Source organism: Anarrhichthys ocellatus, unplaced genomic scaffold (assembly GCF_004355925.1).
Source record: "Anarrhichthys ocellatus isolate YVR2014 unplaced genomic scaffold, GSC_Weel_1.0 scaffold103, whole genome shotgun sequence".
In the NCBI taxonomy this organism is placed as follows: domain Eukaryota; kingdom Metazoa; phylum Chordata; class Actinopteri; order Perciformes; family Anarhichadidae; genus Anarrhichthys; species Anarrhichthys ocellatus.
In genome coordinates, this window is record NW_022280133.1 from 730,061 (window position 1) to 746,704 (window position 16,644).

The window sequence follows — 16,644 nt, forward strand, 5'->3', positions numbered from 1 at the left end:
TATAAAATGTATTAGTTATTCATAATTATAGAGCAACTCACTCCCTTATCAGTAGCATAAAACAAAACAAAAAGTTGATATTGAATGTCCACTTAAAGATGCAGGTACAATGAACTAAACGGTAGATGTCTCCCTACTCCGTGCAGCTGTGTGTCTGCATGGGTACGATGCTGTCTACAGATGACCGAATCGCCATTTTGAAAAGCAAATCGTTCACAGCACACCCGCCCTGAGTACTGGAACTATGCCGCGGGGCCGGCCTCGCAAACTGAGAGTTAAAAGCAACGACGAAACAGGTAACAAGTACCAAAATTCAACGAATAAAAAATACAGAATATGGGCTATCCAAATAACCTGCTATTATCGGTACAAACATCTCCGTGTCTTATATAATAAGACTTCAATGTAGTGTATATAGTCCCCGGATATAGTATTGCGGGTGGGCTTTGCTTTGTGCGGCGAAGGAGTGATTGAGGCGGAATGATATTAATAACGTTTCGGTGGCTCTTCTTATTGGCTTCCAGTCTAAATTGGTGTCCACGAGGGGAACAGCCACGGTCTCGTGTAGCGTTAGTCAGTGCACGGCTTTACTCTTAATATTCGTTTATTAGTAGTTCGCCGCTAGCTTAATGTTGCTAACTAGCTCGCCTTGCTACCGCTAGCTTCGAGGCTAACACGCCAAAAATGTTTGCCACTGTTGTTTTGATCCTGTGAGGCACGTTACCAGCGAGGCTGTGCAGATGCTGCTGATGGATCTGTTGTGCTGGACTAACGTGTTCAGAACCACTTCTCACATTCACGTGTTCACATGGCCCTTTACACATGTTGAGATGTGCTGCCGGTATGCATTCAGTGTGCTGGTATTTTGGTGTCATCATCGGAATATAATATTTATCTTTAGTTGTTATGACACATTAGCTGGATAACCCGAGCGGTATGTGAACCATCTGATTCTGCTGATAGATGTGGGCTAAGCTAACGTTAACTACTTGGCAACAAAATAGCATCACATTAGCGTTAACATTAGCTACACAGTAATTTCCCAGTGGGTTACTTTTCTATATGTAGCCGATGAATGGCTGTGACTGACAGACAAGATGGGCGTGACGCAACCAAACTGTTGAATATCTAACAGTTGATAAAAACACCTCATGTTCACAGACGAACACTAAACTATAGAAACTCGATCTACGTAAGACTGCAAATGCATTAGTTGTGGTCGCTGTCCGAGAGAGTGAAACCAAATTAAAAATATATTTATTTTCTAAGGTGAATTTCAACGTTATTTTACGAGCGAACCTCCATTATGTTCACAGACCTCATTTTAAGAAGAGATATTGCTGAAAATACTCGAAACTAGTATAGTGGTCGTGTCAAATTAATCCATACATGTATGCAACAAAAAAATGTAGCAGTCAAGCTTAAAAATGCAGAATATAAGAAACATACCAGCAGGCTCACTTCACAACTATTGCAGTCATTAGCCTTGATTAGCAAAGGCAACAACAAATAATGTGGATCTCATGAAACAAAACAACTGAAATGAAAATAACCTTCGAATACATTCTTTGGGATTATGTCTTTGAAGTGATATTTGCCTATTCCAATTAAATCTGAAACTGTGAACCTATTCCCCATTTTAAGAACCACTGGTTTCATATGGATGCCAAGTCACTAAATGTGTGTGTGTGTGTGTTTAGTATGCTACCGCATCAATATCTGCCACTACTTTAAAATGTCAGAGTGAGGATCGTAATATGATGAAGTGTATAGAAAAATACAGTTTGGATGCAGCTCTTTGGTTTTAGAGAGTTTTTTGAGGTATAAAAAGCCCTTGATCATGTTCTTCAGCTACTCCTGTCACAAGATAGCCTCTTGCACCAAATTAATACATTGAAGTGATCTCTCTTGTACTCAATCAGATGCAGATCCCAGTGCCAATAAGCGGGGGAGTTTCACTGATGGGGAACTCAAGGACAAGAAGTGCACAATATGCAGCCAGATCTTTACCACTGAGAGCCAGCTGCAGAGGCATCGCCGTGAACATGAGATCAACGATAAGGTGAGTACAGCGCACACGTGTCGGCCCTCGAGTCGGCGGCAGAACACGGTAGTTTTAAGCCTTTATTTATCCCATGAAGAGTATGCTTGCTCTCTATCATCAGCACATGTATTTGTATTTTTCTTACGATTCCACCCATTCAGATCTTGAATCAGGCCAGTGTAACCACATCCACTTCAGTAGAACCACATTATTATTATTATTATTATTATTATTATTATTATTAACCTCTCAACAGTCAGTTGAGATTGAAAAGCTAGTCTTCAGGGTAGTTCTTCGCAATTCTAAGCCAGGCCCCCCCCCCCCCGGATATAACAGAGTGGTTGTCACAGTGCAGCTGGGACGGAGGTTTGAGCTGAGAGCGTTCGAGCCCTTACAGGAGCCGTGAGATTCACCCGTGGGGTAGTTGACCTGTTATGGATTACCTTCACAAAGTACAACAAAAACTCAACTCTTCACCTGACTTTTGTGCAAGTGAAGAAGATAAATATGTCCCAGCTACGAGTTGGATATGGGCCAAGCTAGTGTCTTGCCGTCAAAGCTGGAGGTGTCCTGGATTTTTCAGCACAGGTGATTTCTTTACAACGTGGAAGTTTAAAGCTGCCATAAATGCCAATTGTTATTTGACAGATTTAGCACAGGTCTCAACATAGTCTGCCGATCACAACATTTGGTGCCAGCGGCTTCCAAAAGCTTTCTGCACTGTGCTGTTAACCAGTAGCTGCATGTTTCTTCATTCACACAGACACATCTGGGGTTATTTACTTATTTATTATTTACTTATGCAACACCACATTAGAGCCACAACATTCTGTATCACCACATGTTTTCAGTTAACAGAGCAAGATGCAAATAAGCAGAGCCTCAGTTGGGTTGATAAGGTAAACTACTGCTAAATAAGCACAACATGTCGTGTCATTTGCTCCTGAACTTTGAACAGCGGAAACTGTTGTCAAACTGCAACGGTACAGTCTTGGTTCCCGAATGAATGAAAAATCAATGTGGACGATAGTTACTGTCTGCATCAGTCATAATGCATTGAGTGGATTTGTTGTGAGCCGTTCCAGGCAGAAGTGAATTCAGTTACTTTGTTGCGTTGCTGCTCTGCTTTGTGTTGGTGCAGAGCACTTACATAGCAGAACTATAACTGATACTTTTCTATGAAGGACCAACGTTACTTAATGGTGCGGCCTCTCCCTCTCTGGTGCCCAATAAAAATGTTAAATAGCACAGCAAATATTATACCCCCTTCATCTCGCAGATGTTGAATCACAGCTGCAATTTCCTCTGCTGCAGTGTTTACCGGCCGGTAGTAATAAATCAGTTTCAGTGGCTGTTTGTCTGAATTTCATTCCCTCTTCCCATATTTTGTGGCCCTACATGAGAAAAAATCTTAAAATACATATTGCACTAACTCAAAAACATAAATCTTCATAGTTGGCATCCATCCGCTGATTCACCAGATGAGTCAGAGTGATGTGCGAACAGTGCTTTGTAATGGATGACAATCAGCATGTGTTAAGAGACACTGTGTGAAGGCGTATGATGATGTGTTTTCACTCTTCAGTGGCATACTTAATATGATAATGCATAAATAATGCGTGTTTTTAAAAGTACACACTATACAGAATACATGTGCATTAATTCATGGTAATGATGCAGATTTTTGTAGTCATTAATTCATGATTGAATATTTGTTGAATATTATTTGCTGATAGTTTTATGGCAACACATCTTTGTCCTCTCTCCCTTTTTTAAGATCCATCTGCACTCACTTTCCGTCTGCACTCACTGTCTCCCCCCCTCACACACACCACACACATAATCACAGACAAGTGAAGGGGCTAGGTCCTTCACTTCATGCTATTAACAAGAACGTGAAAGTAAAGACAACTCCTGTCATTTTCTGTCCTCTCTTGACCGTCTCTTCTGGCACGAAAACACAATAATCGGACACTACGTTGCTTAATTTGCACCACCTGCGTTTGAGGACCACTTCATTTTTTATGGCCACTATGCTCACTCACACACACTCTCCAGGCTGAACAGCAGCAGCCTCGGGGTCTGCCGCGCTGAGTAATACTTACCGGTGTCAGCGCTGCTCTCGGCCTTCACCGCTGTCAGAGAGTACTCTGAAATGAAGTCAGTCAGCTCCTCTAATAGAAATGCAATTCAATATTGGAGCCATTTCTGCCTCACAGGAGATATTTTTCACGCTGTCTGGTAGTATTATGTACTCGTATACCACAATGATTTTTCTCTCTTTCTGTTTCTCCTTCTCTCTCAAGCTGAGACACCAAAAAACAAAGATTGCCTACTCAAAAAACATTGTTTACGATGATGACATATTAGGTTTTAACACACCTGTTGTTTTGCAGATTCTAGTAGACACTTAAGTTGGACAGGGGGAGAGTATGGGGAGAAAGCTTCCACAGCAAATGCAGTTCCTTAAGTCCGTTAAGAGAGTGAGAATAGACAACAAGGACATGATTGCAGAGGGAGACGTCTTGACATCTTTTACCCTCACACTATTAACTACTTTTCTTCAATCCCTCCTCCCTCCCTTGCAGCCTCATCGATGTGACCAGTGCCCACAGACGTTTAATGTGGAGTTCAACCTCACCCTCCACAAGTCCACGCACACCACCTCCGACTTCACCTGCCCCGTTTGCAATAAAAGGTTCTCCCGCATCGCCAGCCTCAAATCTCACATCATGCTGCACGAGAAGGAGGAGGTTAGTCCGATGAACAGTCCGACATGAAGCCCTCATTGATTCCCATTTTACCTCCCAGTTAGGGAGTAACACATCTCTCTGTTTTGTCACCTCTGTCACCCGCCATGCAGAATTTGATCTGCGTGGAGTGCGGAGATGAGTTCATTCTTCAGAGCCAGCTGTCTCTGCACTTGGACGAGCACCGCAAGGAACTGTCGGGCGTCAAGGTCTACACCTGCAAGACCTGCGATAGGGAGTTCAAGACGTCCGCACACCTCAAGGAGCACATGAAGAGACACGTCAAGATGAGGTCAGGCAGGGCTGCTGCAAATGCTGATTTATTTCATTTGACCGGGTCAGGCGGAAAGGTGCTTGAAGTTAAAAGGGGAACATGAATCTAGCGGGTATCAAAAGTAACTATAAGGGCCTTGTTCTAGGCCATTTACAGTCAAAAGTCGACCACTGTGATAATGACATTGGGGATTAAAGCTGCCCACAGAGAGTGTTTTGCATCTCATTTTATTTTCCAATTTCTTTTACGACACATGAGTTACACAGAGGCAGGCAGTGTGTGAGAGTCATGGAGACAGAGGGGCATCTGAAACAGCAGTTAGACTATCAAGAGACAGGAACTCTGCCATACATAAGATGTAGCAGTTCTGTATGGCACAGTGACAGAAAGACACTGAAGATTTTAGTCAAGTTCTTCATTCCACATGAATTCATTTCTGTTCAAAATGAAATGAGCTGTGGTTAAGGATGACAATTGCATTGGCTGCATGAGGACATGCTCAGTATACCATGGGGTTCAACAGAAAGTTCTGTACATTGTCATTCATCCTCGTTGATTGAATGCACATAACATGCAGTTATACAGCCTATACAATGACAGCTGTCCTCAGTGCTGTGTGCAAACCCTCTATACAGGCTATTTCTAGTTGAAGAGAAACACTAGAATAAAGGTTAAAAAAGAGCCTAGCAACAATGATCTGAAACTAGACACCAAGAAATATCTGTCAGTGTTGGGGACATGCCAAGTGGACAGACAGCTGACATGATCAAGTGCCACAGATCCATAGTGTCAAAATAAAGCTATGTAACTTCACTTTGAAGGAAAAATAAGTGTGTTTTCTACTACTTTCAGTATTAATTTTCATACTAATTTTATCAAAATATCATGCTTAACTGTGAGCTTGCTGTACAGTGACTTACTAATCTACACATACTCTCTAGTATTTATCAAAACGACTACTTTTTCATTAATATTCATTTTATCTCCTGTCTTCTTTTTGTGTGTGTTTACTTGTTCCGCAGGCCGCTCAGCTGTAGTTCCAGAAACTACAAGAAAAACATCGACCGCAGTGGGTTCCAAAACTGCTGCCACCACTGCGGAAAGGCTTTCAAAAAGCCCAGCCAACTTGTTAGGCACATACGAATACACACAGGTGAGCGAAAAGCACAGAAAGAGGGATCACAACTTCAGGTTACGTAGATCTAATGTCCGTTAAATAATTCATGTTCAGAGGAATTACTCTGTGTGAACACTGCTGTCCTGCATGTTCCACAAAACCTGAAGTGGATGTTTTTTAAGGTGTGGGTGGGCACACCTTAAAAACCTTTTTTTTTTTAATGGCTCCAGAATTTAATTCCAGGCAGTATTGTATGACTAAAGTCTCACATTTGTCTTATTGAATTGGACTTTGTCTGATAAGGTTTTCTGTAATTAACTGACTCTATGGCACCAACTTCTGAGCAGTTTGCTGAATTTGTCCTCCGTTTCGGAACTGTACGCCTCAGTGCAGCTCATCACTCAGCTGCCATTCAAAGGTGTTGTGTGGGATAAGTTTCAATATTAGTATATTGAGTATTCTCGTGTGGTTGTGCGCTTGTTCATCCATCTGGGATCAGGCAACGTAGCCAGTAGCTTGCACTCACATGTTGTTTAATGTCATCCACATTCATTTGTTTGGTTGCCTGTCTGGTTGGACTAATGGTTGGACTAATGGTTGGACTAATGGTGGATGGAGTTTATTCTCCTGTGACTCAAATCTCAAACAGCCCTTAAGCTGATGAGGTTAAGAGTGGCTCGGGAGATTTCACACACACACACACACGCATACACCCTATTCCTCCTTCTCTCACTCTCTCTGACGCACAGAACCGTTGATAAGGGTACAAGATTGTATTTGAGTCATCTTTATTTAGGCTAATACCCGAGATGACCTTCTGTTGGTGCCATTAAAAATGAGGTATTTTCAAATTTCATTCATATTGCAGGATGAACTACCTCAAAAACAAACTTAGTGGAGAATAATGAATACTGACTATGGATACAACCAGTTTGTTCTGTGCATTTCAGCTGCTTTAAGGAATGTGTGTTTGTGACTTTAACAAGTGGAGTAAGTGAGGATGTCTCAAAGAAGCCTCCAGTATTTACACCTAGCATTCACTATTTACCTTTTATCTTGAAGTTGATCATTTAGATTCTATGAAATGCAGTTAAGCAAAATTGTCATCTGTGTTTCTGGCTATTTGAGCTGTAATTTCACCCGACATTGCCCTTCCCTTCAGGTGAGAGGCCCTATAAGTGCACACATTGCGGAAAGGCTTTCAACCAGAAGGTGGTGCTGCAGACCCACATGGTGAGGCACACCGGAGAGAAACCTCACCTCTGCATGTTCTGCCCAGCTTCCTTCTCCCAGAAAGGGAACCTGCACTCGCACGTTCAGAGGGTTCACTCTGAGGTAAGAGCACAGTACTGTGTAGGAAATATCTCTGTGTGATGTGATTTTTAGAATGAATTAATTTCACATCATCATTTTTCAACTCAGTCTGACATGGAAAGAGTACTCGAATCCCTCCCTGAATCCTCCTGTGGTTGCCTTTTTACGCAACTGAAGGCTTCCATTCACTGATGGGTATCGAATAAGGTAGAAAGAAAATGATATAAAATCGAGTACTCTTTTGGTACTGGTGTTATATTTTTTAAACCATACACAGCCCTGGACTACAAGATTTTAAAATAAAAGAAACCCGGTGCTGTTACACAAATACTTGTGTTTAGAATGGCCGAGCTCAAGGACTGAATGAAACCACCTTCAGTAAAAGAAAAATGTATGATAATCCAGTGTTTGTTGTTTGGTTGCAAAAGGTGAGCAAGAAACCAAAATCTAAATGATCTCACGCTGTTCACCAGGTTTTGGTGAATCAGTATTTTTTCTTTGATTCTGGTTGCGGTCCAAGATATTCTTTTTGTACACCTCCTTCACTCGCACACTAAATTGCCTGCCTTCCTGCTCACAGCTTGTTACATTCAATGCAACAGGTCACATTGCCATGTTGTTTGGGAAGGGAATGAGGTGGAATTGCAGCTTTTTGTTCCTCATTTGCTTCTTCTCCTTTTGTAAGGACTTCACAGCAGCCATTCTTAAAGGGCCCTTCTGATTTATCCATCCTAATTTAGTCTGGACTTTGGTCTCCTACGATGCTCGGTCACTAAGATCACGTCCTATTAGTGCCGAACAGTGGTTGAGAGGTTGAAAGAATTGTTTCACATCAAAGTCCTCCCTAGGTTCCCAAATGTCCATTTTGACAGATAATGAATGTGTAGATGTGTTTGTTAACAAAGACCATTATTGTGTGGACTGACATTGGTGTGAGTAGCTCCTAGTTGATGACTGCTTCCAATAATGTGTCTGCAGTGGTGGGTCCCCCATCAGTGGAAATGCCACAATGCTCAGTGCTGGTGCATTTTAGCAAAACGGTAACAAAGCCTTAAAGTATAAAAGATGCTTTGTGCTTCCACTCCGAGCTCCACATTCATTTGGCTAACTGCTGCTAGAGCCAGCTGAGAAATTAATCTACCTGTTTTTAAACCATAGTAAGTGACAAAAGTATGTTTACTTAAATAATATTCATAATTTGTGACTAAATACCTGTAAAGCTAAGGATATTCCCACCAGCCTCAGCTGTACTTTGTATTTAGTTCAAATGAGCGAGTTTAACATGCTACATGCTAAACTAAGATGTTGAACATGATAGACATGATGAAAGCTAGTGTGTTAGCATTAGCATCACTGTACAGCTTGAGAGAGCTGATAGCATAGCTGTAGACTCTTAGTGTTGCTAGTAAAACTCTCCCTTTCACTCTTCAGTGGGAACATACTGTGTTCCAGTTATGAACCCACCCCGAGTGATTACTCATAATGTAACACATATTTGTAGTGATTGTTTCCAACACACAGTGAGGCTACATATCTTATAATTACTTTATTCAGGCAAACAAAAAAATTGAGGGGGCACTTGCTTATTTTTCCATCATTTTTGTCAGAGAAAGTGATTCATGTGACCACAGGATGAATCACTCCTGTAATTTGGTTTGTGTTAGCAGGTAAGAACAATATCATAGCAAAGAGCCTCTTCTCTACCATCTCTAGTCTTGCAGGTTGTGTGAGCTACTTGAGAGTCCTTTTGGTTTAGTTCTAGTAGTTCTGTTTTTTTTATTTTGTATTTTTAAGGTTAGGGTTAATGTTACATCCCGAGGCTGCACGGGTACTGGGAAATAAACGTACTATGTATTAACACAGAATACATCCATTTGGCTGTGTGGATCGAAACAGAGAGTATTTGCAAAATGCAACAATATAAAATTCAGACTTCTGATCTACAATCTAAAGTGATAGAGATTAGAGGAATCGATAAAGTCTGTCATTTTTAGATTAAAGGTCTTTCAAGCTTAGCCTTTAATCATAGACCATAAAAGTGAGTGTCCATCATGGGTTATGATATCTTAGTTGGCAATTGCTTTATAAACATCTGCACATATGTAATGGACAACAAAGACAGGAAATTGATGTCACCAACGTGTTTCTTTAGACTTCAGTCTTGATAAACAGTCTGAATAAAAAGCCTCACAATAAATTCACTATGATGAGCAGTCAGGTTGAATTTATGCTTATGAAAACATATTTGATGGCTGTTTTTGCCCGATTCAGTGTGTTCCAGGCAAGTGTAATTTAAATATTATATAATAATTTTCCTTTAGGGGTTCCAATTGGTCAAATGGCCTTTCTTAAACTTTCTTTTTGTCTTTTTTAGCAAAATAGGTTAGAACTAGGGGTGTAACAATACACGTAATTCTTGCTTTGTAAAAGAAAACAAAAGCCCAAACAGAGAATCAAATGTCCGAAGCACCCGCTGTTGCGCTGACAACAGACGGCCGGACGTCACGGGGTACTGAAAGCTACCTGAGTGTAACGACACATTACCTCACTACTGAAGGGGGAGATGAAGAAACATTGAAAACATGATGGTGTATTCCAATGCTAAAAGCCCATGATGGGGCCAGTTGATTGAATTACTTCTGAAAATCCAAACAGCAGCACCATTTCAATCATGCATATAATTTTCACAAGTGTCCTTCAGCTTTTCTGTTCCACATAGAGTTTGTCCTTATGATTGACTGACTTTATGAATAAATTATGGTCAGGCGTTTTTCATAATAGATTTCATGAGCAGATGCGTACTCTGGAGTCAGGGAACTAAAATCATCATGGTTTCAATCCAATGACGTGTTTTGGCCATGTAGGGTGGTGTAGCCATGTTGAGATCTGCACATAAATGGCATGAATCCGCTGCAGAATATAAATCTACCGCCGCCTCAACTGATTTCTTCAGCTTTCAATGATTACACTTCAAATGATACTTCAGCTGCTTTGAAGTGCTTGAGCTTCAACTACAACTCCTATATATCAAACAAATTACAATTTCTCTTTTTGCAGAAAGCATGATGTTCACTTCGTAAATTATGGTCACATTTAGAGTAAAATAGACTACAACGAGCGGTGTGCTTTAGGGCGTGGCTACCTTGTGATTGACTGCCATGGCGTTGTCTGGTCTGGGAGTTGTTTGCGTTTTCGTCTTACAACTTTCACCCTTTTTTGTGTGTTTTCAGTTCTTGAAAGTTAATTGTTACTGTTTTGTTTGCCTAAAAATGCCCTACTCAGCATTTGGTTGTACTTAGCTCCACCCTTTCGTGTTACTTCTGGTCCCAAAAACCAAGACGGCGATGGCGAAAATGCCCATGTCGAGGCTTAAAAACTGTAGTCCACAAACCAAAGGGTGACGTCTAACTTCAATTTCCTGAAAGAAATAATGAATTTCGCCCACCTTCTTTAATATCCCTTATCCCTACATCTCCCTCACTCCATAAACAACCAAATATGTTTCAGCCTATCGCCGTAGACCTGATGTCTGTAATGATCTTTTCCTCATTGTTGCCTTCTCCAACGTCACTCTCTGTCTACATTCCCGAGTTAACAACAAGAACATGCACTTCACACGCCAACAAAGTTGTAAATTCCAGAAATCTGTTGATGAACAAAATACCAGGAAAAAAGCAATTATATTCATTTAACCTTTATTTATTTGTATCACTACATACATTGATATGCCTTCATGTCTATAGACCCCAAACAAGAGCAAAGAGTCAAGTTTTTGTTTGCCATCTAATCACTGTGTTAAAAGCAAGCTCCAGAACCTGGATGGCTTTAACTTTTAGTACTGTTGTAGCAGTCTATACATTTCCCTGGCCTTGCAGATGAATCGTTTATTTAGCGAGCAAAGCAGTGAAATCATCTGAATTCTACCAACTAAGTTAGAGATAATAGGAACGTACGTTTCTGATGTACAATATTTTCAGTGACTATAATAAGTCACTGGATGGTAGCTTTAGCAGCCAGGGCTAATGTCTTGTATGTGTTTTATGTTCTCTGACAGGCTAAAGGCGTACCACTGTTCCCATGCATGGACTGCAGCTGTGTTTTCAAGAAGTTGGGCAGTCTGAATGCCCACATCAGCAAGATGCACATCTCTGTAATTGAGGTACCCTCAGGCACTCCGGTAAGCGAACAAAATGCACTATGCAGAACAGATGAGCAACAAGGTTGTTGCACTTAATCGGCCCAGCTTCCGCTGAGTACATTCAAGTATGTTCATCGTTTTTGGACCATGTGATTGAGATTAATAAGTATAATACACAGGGACAGATACAGGGTACTGCAGGTATACTCAACAGCAGATAAACAGAGGGCTTCTAGTTTCAATATGTAATTACAGTTGTGTGAAAAAGTGTTTGCCCCCTTCCTGATTTCTTATTTTTTTTGCATGTTTGTCACACTTAAATGTTTCAGATCATCAAACAAATTTAAATATTAGATAACACAAGTAAACACAAAATGCAGTTTTTTAATGAAGGTTTTTATTATTTTACTTTATTAAAAAGTGATTGCCCCCCCCCTGTTAAAACAAATTAACTGTGGTTTATCACATCTTTGGAAAGCTGAGTTCAATTTCTCTAGCCACACCCAGGCCTGATTACTGCCACACCTGTTCTCAATCAAGAAATCACTTAAATAGGACCTGCCTGACAAAGTGAGGTAGACCAAAAGATCCTCAAAAGCTAGACGACATGCTGCGATCCAAAGAAATTCAGGAACAAATGAGAAACAAAGTAATTGAGATCTATCAGTCTGGAAAAGGTTACAAAGCCATTTCTAAAGCTTTGGGACTCCAGCGAACCACAGTGAGAGCCATTATCCACAAATGGCGAAAACATGGAACAGTGGTGAACCTTCCCAGGAGTGGCCGGCCGACCAAAATTACCCCAAGAGCGCAGCGACGACTCATCCAAGAGGTCACAAAAGACCCCAGAACAACATCCAAAAAAACTGCAGGCCTCACTTGCCTCAATTAAGGTCAATGTTCATGACTCCACCATAAGAAAGAGACTGGGCAAAAATGGCCTGCATGGCAGAGTTCCAAGACGAAAACCACTGCTGAGCAAAAAGAACATAAAGGCTCGTCTGAGTTTTGCCAGAAAACATCTTGATGATCCCCAAGACTTTTGGGAAAATACTCTGTGGACTGACAAGACAAAAGTTGAACTTTTTGGAAGGTGTATGTCCCGTTACATCTGGCGTAAAAGTAACACGGCATTTCAGAAAAGGAACATCATACCAACAGTAAAATATGGTGGTGGTAGTGTGATGGTCTGGGGCTATTTTGCTGCTTCAGGACCTGGAAGACTTGCTGTGGTAAATGGAACCATGAATTCTGCTGTCTACCAAAAAATCCTGAAGGAGAATATCCGGCCATTTGTTCGTGACCTCAAACTGAAGCGCACTTGGGTTCTGCAGCAGGACAATGATCCAAAACACACCAGCAAGTCCACCTCTGAATGGCTTAAGAAAAACAAAATGAAGACTTTGGAGTGGCCTAGTCAAAGTCCCGACCTGAATCCGATTGAGATGCTGTGGCATGACCTTAAAAAGGCGGTTCATGCTCGAAAACCCTCCAATGTGGCTGAATTACAACAATTCTGCAAAGATGAGTGGGCCAAAATTCCTCTACAGCGCTGTAAAAGACTCATTGCCAGTTATCGCAAACGCTTGATTGCAGTTGTTGCTGCTAAGGGTGGCCCAACCAGTTATTAGGTTTAGGGGGCAATCACTTTTTCACACAGGGCCATGTAGGTTTGGATTTTTTTCCCCCTTAATAATAAAAACCTTCATTTAAAAACTGCATTTTGTGTTTACTTGTGTTATCTTTGTCTAATATTTAAATTTGTTTGATGATCTGAAACATTTAAGTGTGACAAACATGCAAAAAAATAAGAAATCAGGAAGGGGGCAAACACTTTTTCACACAACTGTATATTTATTTCATATTTGTAAATAAATCACTATTTCCTTCAAAGTATTTGTTAGTTGCTTTATTTAGTGCAAACAAGTCAAAATCATTGGTATCCTTTATAAACCATTGCTTCATTGTCAAAGATGTCATTATCTTATTCCTTATCAGTAGATAATGATGCTGGTTATTTTTTCCCCATCGTGTTTCAGTACTTTCACCAAAAATACTAGAAGCTTCTGCTTCATTTGCACTAAAAGTGCAATTTCCATTTTGCCTATAAATGAAGCACATTTGAACCGTCCTACAGTCTAGAATGCAGCGTGGACCCTGCCAAGCTTCTCAGTGATGGCCTCTGTTGTTTACAACAATGCTAATAATATGTTAACAGGTAATTAGTAGGTGATTTATTGTTTATTATTCGCAGTGAAGTGATGTCAAATGGCAGTTAAATGGCAGACTCTGGCATTTCTATTTAAACATGGGGGCACCCCCCCACCAGTGTTTGAATCTTACAGACAGACCTTGTATATGTAACTGAAGCCGCTGTCTGTTCTTTGTTAATGAATCAAAGTGTCAGTGATTCACACAGATGTAGACACCTATTAACATTTGGTTCAATGATGCCCAATGATCTGTTCATTTTATGTTTTCGAGAGCCTTTGCTAAAAAATAGTCGGCTTTCAAGTTGTATCCCGTCGTGATCTCGTGAATGGCCCTTCGTCAAATTGGTCCTCATCTTCTTTCTCCTCTCCTTCTCGCTGTGTTCGCCCTCTTCTTCTCCCTTAGGAGACAGAGGGGACGGGTCAGGCTCCTGGGGGACCAGAGGGCGGCGAGGGGGTGACAGATGTCATCCAGCAACTTCTCGAGCTGTCTGAGCAGGTCAGCGGGGAGACAGACCAGCCCCAACCTCCAGAGCCAGCTATTGCCATGGAAACTGCCATCAACCAGGACATCCTGCAGGTGAGCAAAGGACATTAAGGAAAGGAAATTAGATGACGAGAACTAGACTCAGTGGTATTCAGAGCTCCATAGACCCACTGGGAACCACATGCCTCTGACCTAATCTGCAGTATGATTCAAATATTAATCTTAAACGAGTGCACCACTTCAGCTCCAATCCTTTAATGTGACATGCACTCTTGAAGATATGAGAAGGACAAAAACTACTTATTCTGAAAATTCTCTGAAAAGTATTTTTGTGTGTGTAAGGTGCTTGCAGTTAGGCACAGGAACACACAAATGCACAAGTCCACATACACATCATGAAGATCAGCATCTTTCATTTCAGACCTACAAGTTAGTGGAGCCCTTTATGTGGAAATGATTCGGCTGGAGATAGGAGGACCCACTGTGGGAATATATTTGGACACATGAGGAGATGAAAAGAACTCACTTAAAGTCTCTGAAATCATTTTTGTTGAAACTAAATTATATTCTCATTTTCTCTCTTTCGGTGACTGAATGGCAGGATTTTGGTGCTTGTGAAAACACTATTCGTCCAGGGGAAAGGAGACCGTTAAATAATAGATTTCTACCAGGAAGCTTTATAAATGAGTACTGCTGGAGAGTTGGATAGAGCCTCTGCTCTCCAACACAAAAGGATGTGATTATCACTGAGATTTGGTTCTGGGTCATCATGTGTTTTTGGCCAATGTTTTGTTAATATTTGTCACATTATTTCAAGCCATACTTTAAATTGTTGAATTTTTAATAATAATAGTTCTTTACATCAATAGGTTTAGTATTGTTTATGTTCTGTTATAGTAACCCCTTCGGTCCATGACAGGACTTGATCAGTTGAACATTCTGTTGTATCAGCATTAACGTTTTCATTTTTGAATGATTTATTCATTTTTATTGTTAGTTATCACATTCCTAAAACAAACTCAAGCTTTTAAAACTGAAAGCTAAATAAGAGCCATTGAGTAATTGTGTGATTCACAATCAGAATAGTTGATTTAATCAATTGATTATTCGACTATTAAATGAGTGTTTATTTGCATCTTTTTGTACATGAAGACGTTTTTTTAAGCCGTGGTATCCGATCAGATTTTTCTTCTGTTCCTTTAGCAAGCTCTGGAGAACAGTGGGCTGAGTGTGGTCCAGCCGCAGAGCGACGCCTCATCCAGAGAGTCGCAGAACCAGACCACCGACGGCGCTGCTGGAGAAAGCAGGAAAGCACACGGTCCCGACAAACCGGCCAGGGAGAAGAAAAGGAGCATTTTCAAGAAACCTATTCAAATGCCAGGTAGAGGGGAACATTACAGGACATTAACACAAGCATTGTATCGTAGTCACGATAATCATCAAATGAGACATTGAGTCCTTACGGATTAGTGTTGAAGCTCAGTAGGTTTGGTGTTTCCGTTCAGTGAAATTATTCATAAACGTGACTTCTCTCTTCTGGAAATTTGTAAACCACGTTTGCACAAAAGTCGTTTCATTGATGAAGCTTTACAAAGATGATACATTCATGAAGGGAAACAGCTTTCAGTTGGAGCGCCAAGCTGTCGGCTGACAGAAACACTGGACAGCTGCTTCACTCCGTCTTCCTTTCACAGGCTCCATCAGAGAGGAGAATGGCGTCCGCTGGCACGGCTGCCCATACTGCTCCAAGGAGTTCAAGAAACCCAGCGACCTTGTGCGCCACATCCGCATCCACACTCACGAGAAGCCTTTCAAGTGCAAACAGTGCTTCAGAGCTTTTGCTGTCAAGAGTACCCTCACAGCACACATGAAAACGCACACGGGGATCAAGGCCTTTGAGTGTCAGTGCTGCCTCAAGTGCTTCTCCACCTCTGGCAGCATGAAGGTGCACATGCGTCTGCATACAGGTGAGCAGCAGGTCCACTTCATGAAAGGGTTACATTTAAAGCAATTCAACATTTTGAATGCACTTATTTCACTTTATTGGCTTATCCCTCCGTATGCCAACATAATCAGTATGCACCGAAGCAAAAGGAGACATACATGAGCTTTCAACATAATGTTTTCAGTTTCCTGGCAGCCTGTGTCATTTAGTATTCAGCTATATGCTATAATTAACTTTGCAGGAAAGGAAAAAAGCTGGACCTTTGTGTCACCGCAGCTAGAGCCCTCATTTGCACTCGTGTTTGCAATCATTTTGTATTTTCTTCTTTTTAGAGAGATTACCTTAAAAAAATCACCCCCTGGACA

The 16,644-nt window shown here is 41.1% G+C and overlaps 1 protein-coding gene across 2 annotated transcripts in view; it reads left to right on the top strand.

Moving 5' to 3' along the window:
* The first annotated feature begins 216 nt into the window (after nucleotides 1–216).
* The window catches only part of znf236 (zinc finger protein 236), a 48,187-nt gene continuing 31,759 nt past the window's right edge, over nucleotides 217–16,644 (top strand). For both annotated transcript variants that reach the window (XM_031876111.1, XM_031876112.1), the window contains exons 1-10: nucleotides 217–296; nucleotides 1,923–2,062; nucleotides 4,633–4,797; nucleotides 4,908–5,086; nucleotides 6,091–6,221; nucleotides 7,348–7,520; nucleotides 11,554–11,676; nucleotides 14,254–14,427; nucleotides 15,538–15,715; nucleotides 16,029–16,301. In XM_031876111.1, the coding sequence (XP_031731971.1) occupies nucleotides 245–296; nucleotides 1,923–2,062; nucleotides 4,633–4,797; nucleotides 4,908–5,086; nucleotides 6,091–6,221; nucleotides 7,348–7,520; nucleotides 11,554–11,676; nucleotides 14,254–14,427; nucleotides 15,538–15,715; nucleotides 16,029–16,301 (1,588 nt within the window). In that variant the 5' untranslated portion in view covers nucleotides 217–244. The remainder of the gene's footprint in view (nucleotides 297–1,922; nucleotides 2,063–4,632; nucleotides 4,798–4,907; nucleotides 5,087–6,090; nucleotides 6,222–7,347; nucleotides 7,521–11,553; nucleotides 11,677–14,253; nucleotides 14,428–15,537; nucleotides 15,716–16,028; nucleotides 16,302–16,644) is intronic.